At 46.3% G+C, this 10961-nt stretch overlaps 1 protein-coding gene across 1 annotated transcript in view; it reads left to right on the top strand.

Annotated features, from left to right (window-relative positions):
* Nucleotides 1-121: 121 nt before the first annotated feature.
* Nucleotides 122-10961, top strand: part of RIF1 (replication timing regulatory factor 1) — a 31005-nt gene continuing 20165 nt past the window's right edge. The window contains exons 1-10 of the mRNA XM_040069516.2: nt 122-297; nt 1522-1600; nt 2367-2463; nt 3895-4025; nt 4455-4549; nt 6379-6568; nt 7783-7875; nt 7965-8103; nt 9063-9214; nt 10568-10685. Of these exons, the coding sequence (XP_039925450.1) occupies nt 122-297; nt 1522-1600; nt 2367-2463; nt 3895-4025; nt 4455-4549; nt 6379-6568; nt 7783-7875; nt 7965-8103; nt 9063-9214; nt 10568-10685 (1270 nt within the window). The remainder of the gene's footprint in view (nt 298-1521; nt 1601-2366; nt 2464-3894; nt 4026-4454; nt 4550-6378; nt 6569-7782; nt 7876-7964; nt 8104-9062; nt 9215-10567; nt 10686-10961) is intronic.

Here is a 10961-nt window from a genome sequence, read left to right as displayed (position 1 = left end):
CCGCGCTCCCATTGGCCGGGGCCCGCGCGCCGCCGGGCCCGCGCGCGCCGCCATCTTAACGCGGGAGGCGCGCGGGGCTGAGGGGCGGCCGCGCTGAGGGGGAGGCGGCGGCGGCGCCGCCATGAGCGCTCCCGGCCCCGGCCCCGGTCCCGCTGCACCCGATCCCGGTCCCGCCGCTGCTGGTCCCCATCCCTCCGCGCCCGCCGCCGGCTTCAGCCTCGGCCCGCTGCTCCAAACCCTAGGGGACCCGGCCGCCCCGCCGGGAGAGCTGACGGACGCGCACCTCACCATCATCAGGTGAGCGCGTGGCGGGGACGCGCAGGCTGCCGGAGGGGAGCGGAGGTTCCCTGAGGAGCCTGAGGGCTCGGGCCCGGCCGGGAGGGCGGTGGGAGCGGGGAGGCGCTGCCCGGGCTGGGGGCGGCGTGGCCGCGGGGAGGCCGCGGGAGACACGCGGGGCTGGGGGCAGGGAGAGCGGGGAGGAGCAGGGAAGTGAGGGAAGGAAGGAGAGGAAGAGGAGGGAGGAAGGAGCGCTTCTTCCCAGGGTCTGAGCATCCCAGAGCCTCCCCACTCTCTAGGATCCCTTGGGGGATCATCAGAGGTGGGTGAAGAACGCTGGGAAATAATAACTTTAATGACAGAGCCTTGCAGCTTCATGATTGGAAGCGTGAAGCTTGTTGGTTGCGTTCTTCGTTCGGGTTTTGGAGGGATCGTGCCTTGTTTTAACTGCATTTCTTTTTGGAGGGTGCTTCTTCCCAGTGAGGTTGCGCCTTTACCTGCATCTTTCCGATTTTACCATGTGCAAAGGCACGATCTCTTTCTCTCAGTCACTCCTTTCAGTTCTGCAGCGACTTTTAAAGCTGTAACTACTCAGAAACCAGGTTTTACAGGTTTCTAGAAATAGCAGACAGCAAAAAACCAAAAAGTCCTGATGCTGATGTAAGTATTTAGCAGCGAGTTGTCCTCAGGTTGTCCCTGGATGACTGAGCTTAGCACGGTTTGGGTTCTGCAGTGAGAAACTGATGATTAACGTTTTATGGGATAATTGCAGCTTTCCTGCAGGGATGTTCCTCGCATATGTCCAAAGTCATCCTTGCTGCTTGTCAAACCAGGATTTTCCTGCCTCCTGGAACTGCTCTGAACTTTCCTCTGCTTACGAGGAAAGTGCTTTTTCAGCTCCCGCGTTTCTGGTTTTCTGATTTGCAGCAAGTCGTTTAAAGTTTGCTTGCTGAATTTGAACGTTTTTATAGAAGCTGACCGAAAAAAATAGTATATTTTGCATTAATATTTTAATAAATGTCCTTTAGGCAGAAAATGAGCCATTACTCATTTTGTACTACAGCACAGGGTTTTGCTCCTGGGCCAGACCTCGTGGTGGCATTTTTGCTCTTTAGCTCCTTCAGTGTTGCGTCGATTTCCTTCAAGAAAATACACTGCTGCGTCTGTGTCAGAAATTTTAAGTTTAGTCAGTTGCGATGTGTTTCACTTGTAAATACTGTTTGTTCTCCCTCCTGCTCCTTGCAGTCGCTTGACCGGTGAAGGAGGCAAAGCGTTCACTGCAGATATCAGGAAACACTTCCCTCAGCTCTGCAAGGTGTTCAAGGTATGGTTTTTCCATTCAGTTCTCTTACACTTCAGTGAACAAAAATATGTTTTGGTGGGCAAGGTGAGTGGGCTTTGAAAGACTCACATTTGAGTTCATTCAGGGAGTCCCAGAATCATTAACGTTGGAAAAGACCTCTGGGATCATGGAAGCTAACCTTTAACAGGAATATGCAGGGTAGTGACAGAGCAGGAAGGGGGTTTTTTTGGCAAAATAGATATTTCTTGTGATGGGGAATTAGTGCAGAAAAAAAAATAAATTAAATGCTGGGTCTTGGATGTGTTCAGGCAGCATCGCACAGTCAAATCTAATCTTCCAGCCAGAAGAGATAGTGTGCTGTGGCTGCCTTAGAAACACTTCACAATTCAGAATATGCAATAAATGCCAAGGTTTTTGGAGGATTAGTGTAAAGGTTGTTCTCAGCCGCTTTTTCCTTCTGTTTTAGAGGCTTAAAAACAATTGGAGAATCAAGTGAGAGAACATAACATACACAGCCAGAGTGAAAGACTTGGGGTGTTTGGGATTTATTTCATGAAAGATGTTTTAATTACAGAGAGCAGTAAGTTCCTTCAGCACCTCAGGTTGTTGCATTGGTTTGGTGTGTACAGAACTCAGGGAGGGTTTCCTGCATTGGGTGCATTTTTCACCAGCTGTTTGCTTTTGACATCTTCCCAGCAGTGTTGGTATTCAGCCAATAAAGTCAGCCTTCCTCGGTTACTTTTCTGACCTGAGATCCTGTGGATTTGCTTTGTTTTTGTTTTTCCAGGCACACATTTCCAGTCCAAACGTGGAGCTCAGTAATGCAGCGTTGCAGGCCTTGGGATTCTGCACTTTTAATTCAAATAACACAGCTGAATTATCTGGTGAGCAAACAAACTGTGAGCACGAGTGTATGCATCAGAGCTCGCTCTTTATGCTTGTCTTAGCATTTATTGAAATTTTGACCTGGTTTTATCTGTAATGGGAGCGGTGTGATCAGTTCTTTAGTTACATCTTGTACACAAGTGTGGGGGTAATTTTTCATGCTGTTGCACTAATTCTGTTTTACTAAATTCTGGTTTCGTTAAATGCTTTGGTAGCAGTGAGTATAGTGATTAGTTGTGTGAAATTAGTGATGAATAAAAAATATTCTTGTGGGAAAGGAGTGAAGAACCTATTTGTAAGATTTGGGGATGCGCAGTAGGGCTTTTCCACGTTTTCCAGGTTTTTCGTGGAGATTTCTTTGTTCCATCAAATCATGGAGTGCTTTGAGTTGGAAGAGACCGTTAAAGGTCATCTTGTCCAGCCCCAGATATTTCAAATTAATCTAAAGTAATCCAAAATCCTGTGAGCTGCATTCCTAGAAAGTGCTGAATCCTTTTCACAAAAGGTTTTGGTTTTGAGAACTTGAGGCTTTGTCTCAAGGTGCAACCACAGGTTTTCCTGTTTGAAATTGCTGCTTTTGCTTCTTCTCCTCAATTTTTTCCGTGTCTTCTGCTTTCCTATTATGCAAAATTTCCCCTGATTCCCTGTGAGAATGAGGCATTTCTGATAATGTCTTTGTGGGATCTTGCTTTCCTCTCACAGCTCATTTTTTTCTAACCTGTTGGTAGATGACAGTTTTGTTAGAGAACGTCAGGCTCCATAAATCACAAAGCCCTGGAAACAATGGGGAGCTCAAGAAGGAGAGAGGACAAGCAGCCCCTGTACCTCTGGGTGTGCTTTTGAGCGGGGGAGAGGGGTGCAAGTGTCCTTCCATTCCTCTGATTGGGAGGCTGTTCACCCACAGAAGTGCAGATTTGCAATAAAATCAGACTTTCTACCCTTGAATTTTAAAGGAACACGTGATTTCTCCGTCTGTGTTCTTGGCTGGATCTAAGTCCTATATTAACCTTATTAATTTCTAAGTAATGAGATACAATTTTACCGCTTTAATAACAAAAACCTCTTGTAGGCTCCAATATAAATTTATGCCGATTTATGACCAAAATGCTGCTAAATTCGCTTAAAATCCAAGCAGTTTTGAATAATTAAATATTTGATCTTTAGCCCAGGTGTATTTAACCAAAGCTGTCTTCCAATTTTATGGATTCTTACAAGGGTAATATAAAGGCACTGCATTATTAGTAGTTGTATATTAATACATTTTCAGCTTTTTGCCTACTTTGGTAGGAGAGAAGCTGCTCCAAAGCGATGCTTAAGGCAATAAATCATCAGGACTTGCAGCTGAATGGATCCTGGGCAAATCTAAGTGAGCAGAATGACCTGGAACGTGTTGGGACAGGATTTTGAGGGTTTGTGTGTTGTGCTTTCAGCCACTGAAATCCAGGACTTGCTGGCAGCAGTGAACGGCGTCGCTGTGAAATCCTCAGACAAAAACACTCGCACTCGGGCACTTTGGGTCATCTCGAAGCAGGCATTTCCTCCAGAAATTGTTAAAAAGGAGGTGAGTTCCTTCACTTCTCTTTTGGTGGCCCTGTTTCTCACAGAGGGGGGGCCTCAGAAATGGTTAAAAAGGTGAGTTTCTTCACTTTTCATTTTGGTGCTGTCCTTTCCTGGGGAGAGGAGGCAAATTCTTTGTCGCTCTCCACCCAGTGGCTTTTGAATCTGAAGGTTGTTTCCCATCAATTCTTGGAACTGATCAGTTCAATTCTGAGAACCAATTCTGAGCCAGAAATGATCGCTGTCCTTGAGGGGAAAGCTGCAATGTGAGCAGTTCCATCAGAAAGCAATGAAATATCACAGGGGAGAGGAAGGTTGTGAATATTCCAGTTTAAAACAAGACCTGGCATAATCCTGGAAAACGAAATGTCACAGTTCCTCGTGGAATTATTTGCATCTAGGTGCTCACTGTGCTGTTCTCCTGTTTCCTCAGGTCTCCAATATTCTCTCTGCCCTGGAAACAATCCTGACTAAAGGAGAAGTTCAGTCTGTTGTGGTTGAATATGAAGCACTTAATGTCATTATACGGTGAGTGCTCTGCAATATTCAGTTGTCATCCTTTATTTAAAGGGGGAGGAAACTCTTCATACAAACCCTTAGTGGCACTAAAAGCACTGAAGGAAAAAATCTTTAATTCTTCTTGAGCTGTTTATTATGTTAAGGATTGTTTTCCTCCAGTGCTGCCCCGGTTTTGGCTGGGCTAGAGGCGATTGCTGGGTGCTGTGGGTTGGATTTGGGATGGGAATTTTCTTGTTAACACCAGGGCTGTTGTAGTTAATGCTGAGCAGTGTTTGCTCTAAGCCAAGGAGTTGGCAGCTCCTCTCCCCACCCCTGGGCACACTGGGACAGCTGATCCCACCTGAGCAGGGGATATTCCATGGAATTGTGCCCAGGTGTGAACTGGGGAGCTGCTGGGCAGTGAGTGGGAGCAGCTGCACTGTGCACCGCTTCTTCTGTGTGTTACCGTTACTAAATATTACCTTAATAATAATCATTCTGACGGGGAAATTAGACAGCACAGCTTTTGTTTTTAGTGGCTTTTTAGGAATTATTTCCCACCTCTCACCTGTGCTTCCCAAGTCATATTCTTGCATTTTGTTTCCAGAGCCTGCCTGCTTGAGAAATTCTCTGCCTTTATTTGGGGGTTTATTTAAAAATATCCCCTTGGCAACACATTTTCCTGTAACTGTCGAAATTCCTGTTTAATTGTGAAGGTGATTTTTTAGGACCATCTCTGTGAGCCCATTGTTCTGGTCAGCAGAACTCAAATATTCAGACTTTATCTTTACTTAGTGTTCGTTTAATTTCTGTATTAGTAAAGACATTGGGCTTGTACCTTTAGTATTTTTTCAAGTTTTCTCTTAAACTTTTGGCATCTGGTTTGAACTGCAAATCCATTTTAAGTAGTTCCTTTAAACATTTCTTGTCCTCTGGCTTTAATAAAATTACTTGAAAGGCAGAACTTTTCCTTAGCAAATTCTCCATAAACTGTAGGGATGGGGGAATTTGACTTTCCTGGGGGAAAGGGAGGCTCGACAAAATTCCAGGCTTTCTGGATCCAGGCTAGCTTGAATGTGTGCCAGATATTCCCATTTCTGCACGTTTTTGGGGTGTGTGGGATGGTGGAAATGTGTGGAATTTTGTCATGCTGTGCTCTAACGTAAGACTAAGAAGATAGAATCAGAACTCGGTGTTTACAGAGTAAACCTGGCTTGGGATTTTTCCAAAAGCTGCTGGGAGTTGTTCCCAGCTGTGTGGGAGCTGCCTGGGCTCCTGGGAACTCCCAGGGGTGGTTCATGGCCAAACTTCCCTTGGGCATTGTGCATTCGTGCCAGGCTCTCAGCTCCTTTGCCCAAATGGTTGTGATAAAACAGAAAGGACAGCTCCTCCAGTCAGGCTGTTCTGCTTTGGGAGGGGTTTATCTGAAATAACGCTTGAACTTTGCAGTTTGGATACAATCTCAGAATACAACAGATGAGAAAAGTTGGGAATGGTTTCTCTAAATCACAGATTGAATCGGAGCATTTATTGATGATATAAAGATAACTGGAGTGGTTTCTTCTAAATCACAGATTAATTAGAGTGTTTATTGATGATATAGATAGAACTGGAATGGTTTCTTCTAAATCACAGATTAATTAGAGCATTTATTGACGATACAAAGACAACTTGAGTGCCTGAGCTGTCTGTTGGAGATCTAATCCCTGGTTTTTTGTGGGTTTTTTTTTTTTTGGAATCCTGTCTGTTGGAGATCTAATCCCTGGTTTTTGTGGGGTTTCTTTTTGAAATCCTGTCTGTTGGAGATCTAATCCCTGTTTTTTGTGGTTTTTTGTTTTTTTTTTTTTTTTGGAATCCAGCTTAATGGAGCAGACTCCAGCCCAGATGGGAGAAGAGGCTGTGAGGTGGGCAAAGCTGATCATCCCTCTGGTTGTCCACTCTGCTCACAAAGTGCAGTTAAGAGGTGCCACCGCCCTGGAGATGGGGATGCCGCTGCTGCTGCAGAAGCAGCAGGAGGTGGCAGCTGTCACCGAGCACCTGATGACCACAGTGAGTGACAGCGCTGCGCCTTTGGTCAGCGGGGAGCGCTCGGGGAGTGGTTTTTAATGTTCAAAATGTGCGGAAATGGAAAGATAGAACCGCTGCAAAAAGGGTGCCCAGCTGCAAAGGGGATGGGAGATGGAATTTGGAGGCCTGAGAGCGGAGATGCAGGCAGGGCAGCGGAGCAGGGGGTGGGAGATGGAAATTGGAGTCCTGAGAGCGGAGATGGAGGCAGGGCAGCGGGGCAGGGGGTGGGAGATGGAATTTGGAGGCCTGAGAGCGGAGATGCAGGCATGGCAGCGGAGCAGGGGGTGAGAGATGGAATTTGGAGGCCTGAGAGCGGAGATGGAGGCAGGGCAGCAGAGCAGGGGGTGGGAGATGGAAATTGGAGTCCTGAGAGCGGAGATGGAGGCAGGGCAGCGGAGCAGGGGGTGGGAGATGGAAATTGGAGTCCTGAGAGCGGAGATGGAGGCAGGGCAGCGGAGCAGGGGGTGGGAGATGGAATTTGGAGTCCTGAGAGCGGAGATGCAGGCAGGGCAGCGGAGCAGGGGGTGGGAGATGGAATTTGGAGGCCTGAGAGCGGAGATGGAGGCAGGGCAGCAGAGCAGGGGGTGGGAGATGGAATTTGGAGGCCTGAGAGCGGAGATGCAGGCAGGGCAGCAGAACAGGGGGTGGGAGATGGAATTTGGAGGCCTGAGAGCGGAGATGCAGGCAGGGCAGCGGAGCAGGGGGTGGGAGATGGAATTTGGAGGCCTGAGAGCGGAGATGGAGGCAGGGCAGCGGAGCATACTCAGCATTTGCCATGTCCTTTAGGATTCCCCATCCCGTGCAGCAGCAGCCCTTTGGTGGTTTTGATGAAGCTTTTCATGTTCCCCTTCGCTTCCAGGACTGGGCTTACTCAGCTTATTTATTTTACCTCCTTTTTTGCTGAAAAACCCAACCAAACAAGGTGGTGTTTGGGGTCAGGGTGTGTTTTGGCTTTAGAGTTGGAAGAAATGCGAATATTTGAAGAAATGGATTTTGCTCTGTTGGTTGCCACTGTCAGAATAATACCAATTTCAGCTAAAAAAGAGAATGAGGTGGTATCAAATGCTGTGTGGTGCGGAGTGAAAGCCCTCTGAAGTAGGAACAGCCTGCTTGTGTCCCCAGCCATTGGTATGTGTCGTTTTTTTGATATTTTAAATCCATTTCTTGTAGAAAATTCTCTTTCCTTCTGCCTGCAGAAACTAATTTCCGAACTTCAGAAATTGTTCTCGGCAAAAAACGAGACCTTCGTGTTGAAGCTGTGGCCCCTGTTTGTCAGACTGCTCGGAAAGGTAAGCATCGAGGCACCGAATCTCCAAAAAAAAAAAAAGGAGTTTTTAACAGCAGGAACCTCTTTAATTGTGAATTTCTCCCTGCTCAGACTCTGCATCGCAGCGGCAGCTTCATCAACTCCCTGCTGCAGCTGGAGGAGCTGGGGTTCCGCAGCAGCTCCCCGGTGGTGAAGAAAATTGCCTTCATTGCGTGGAAGAGCCTCATTGATAATTTTGCTCTGAATCCAGGTAGGTTTAAAAAAAAATACATAAATACTTACCCTTGTTTTGCCTCCTGTGATACATAACTGGGAAAAAAAAAGAATCTGTTAATATTCAATGCACGATTTGTGTACCACTGGATATCCAATTCGTTGTGTGTAGGCAGAAATTGGAAGTTCTTTGGTTTCTTTGTTGGTTTTCTTCTTGTTTTGTTTTCTTTTTGAGGGGATTGAAGTTTTTCTGTTTCTTTGTTGTTTTTTTTTTTTTTCTTGTTGAGGCAAGGGGGTGGTTTGATCGTTTGTTCTGTCCTGGTTTTTCTGCTGGGAGTGCTAGAAATAGAATAAAATCAGGAAGTCACGTTTTGTAGTGCTGTAATTGATCCAAACAGCATTGAAATAAGAGAGTAAAACATTTGGTATGTTTTATTTTGGATGGTGTGGTTTAACTGGAGAAAGGCAACGCTTCAGGACTCCAGAGGTGGTAAAAAAAAAGCTGTTTAAAGGTGTAACCTAGATCTGGACACGTTTTTAGTCTACTCTGTGTTAAAATACAATATTTTTTAGCTTGACTGTGCTTCTCTGTGTTGTGAAGAGGAATCTCAGTGTTTGATTTTCCGTTCCCTGGAGCAGATGGGACCTAAGGGAGCAAGCAAGAGGGAATTTCTTGTGTTTACCACAGAATCCCCAAATGGGCCGGGTTGGGTCCAACCTCCCTTCTCAAGCAGGGTCGGAATTCAGAGAATTGAGTTTTAATCTTGGCATTGAAGAGAAATACTCAATTTTCCCAGAGTTGTTCTAGGCAATAATTGGAGCAGTAAGAGAATTTGAAAGGTTGGTGTGGTCGAGTTTTGCGAATTACCGGGGATTGAATTCAAAGCTCAAATATATTAGGGAAAAAAAAAAAAAACCCATAACGGTTTAATCAGATTTTGTTTTGAGCTGAGATTTAACAGTTGGTGTTGTTTAAAATGCACCTTTTCCTCCCAGACATCCTGTGCAGTGCTAAAAGGCTGAAGCTGCTGATGCAGCCCCTGAGCTCCATCCACGTGAGGACAGAGGCCCTGGCGCTGACCAAGCTGGAGGTGTGGTGGTATTTGCTGATGAGGCTGGGGCCTCACCTGCCCTCCAACTTTGAACAGGTAACACAGGTGACAACAGTCCTCATCCCTGGGCAGCTCCGGCCCCTCGGAGCCCCGTCACATATCCCTGCTCCGTCCCTTCGTGCTTTGCGGCTGAAATCAAACTCCCTCCAGGAACCAGCTTGTCCTCGTGTGTGGCTTCCAGATTGTGTAAAAGGAATATTTGGGACTGACAACCCCAAAAGATTAGAGAGTCTGTGGGAGTGATCTCTGAAGATCTCCCCTGGGTGCGCTCATGGGTTATAAATGTGAAATAAAGGCTCTTTTCTCCTTTCACCGAGGAGGTGTGGGCTTGGAAAAGGCTGCCGCAGGAAAAGTGATGGAAAGACCAGAAATATTTAGGAAGATAGAAAAATGATGCAGGTGTTTTCATTTCTAGCCACGTTGTAAGTGGAATGAACCTGTTTCTATTCAACACCTGGATTGCATGAAATTAATCTTCAAGATGGGAGTAAAGGGAGGGAAAAGTATTTTCTTAGGGTTATTAAAACACATTGTATCCAGCAGGATTTTTTGTTTGATGAGACATTTCTAATTCATTATAAACACCCAGAAACTCTGATTTGTGAGCGCCAGCCCAGTCTGTGACATTCAAAATGAGGTTTTTATACCTTGTATGTGTCATAGCTGTTGCTGGCATCATACAATTAACCAGAAATTCTGATTTGTGAGCACCAGCCCGGCCTGTGATGTTTGAAATGAGGATTTTTTTGCCTTGCACGTGTCGTAGCTGTTGCTGGGATCCTACAAATACCCAGAAACTCTGATCTGTGAGCACCAGCCCAGCCCGTGACGTTTGAAATGAGGTTTTTATACCTTGCATGTGTCGTAGCTGTTGCTGGGATCCTACAAATACCCAGAAACTCTGATTTGTGACACCAGCCCTGTCTGTGACATTCAGAATGAGGTTTTTTTGCCTTGCATGTGTGGTAGCTGTTGCTGGGATCATACAAATACCCAGAAACTCTGATTTGTGACACCAGCCCAGCCTGTGACATTCAGAATGAGGGTTTTTTGCCTTGCACGTGTCGTAGCTGTTGCTGGGATCCTACAAATACCCAGAAACTCTGATTTGTGAGCACCAGCCCAGCCAGTGACATTTGAAATGAGGTTTTCATACCTTGCATGTGTGGTAGCTGTTGCTGGGATCATACAAATACCCAGAAACTGATTTGTGACACCAGCCCAGCCTGTGACATTCAGAATGAGGTTTTTTTGCCTTGCACGTGTGGTAGCTGTTGCTGGGATCATACAAATACCCAGAAACTGATCTGTGAGCACCAGCCCAGTCTGTGACATTCAGAATGAGGGTTTTTTGCCTTGCACGTGTGGTAGCTGTTGCTCCCTTTGCAGGTTTGTGTCCCGTTGATCCAGAGTACCCTGAGTGTGGATGCTGCCGCTGCGTTCCCGGGAACGCCCTCACGCCCCAACAACTCCAGCCTGGGCTCAGCAACCCCTGGGCAGAAATCAGGTACTGCTGAAATTTCCAGCTGCATTTCACGTGCAGACGCTCGTCTCTTCTGTTTGTCATGTTTCTGCTTTTTCACTGCTAGTTACCGTCCTCGAAAATGATTTTTCTGCATGGTCGCTGCAGGGCTCAGAGGGCATGGTTTAGATTGGATAAAATGAGGCTGTTGAAGTCATTTAAAGTTTAAAAACTTGTGCCAATCACAGTTTGAGGACCAGTTTTTAATGCCCTGAATTGTGTTCTCTGTTGCAAGGGAGCTGTGGTTCGAAATCTTAATTT

The sequence above is a fragment of the Hirundo rustica genome, chromosome 7, assembly GCF_015227805.2.
Source record: "Hirundo rustica isolate bHirRus1 chromosome 7, bHirRus1.pri.v3, whole genome shotgun sequence".
Taxonomy (NCBI): Eukaryota; Metazoa; Chordata; class Aves; order Passeriformes; family Hirundinidae; genus Hirundo; species Hirundo rustica.
Note: the sequence above shows the minus strand (reverse complement) of the source record. Positions and strands in the feature narration are given on the sequence as shown.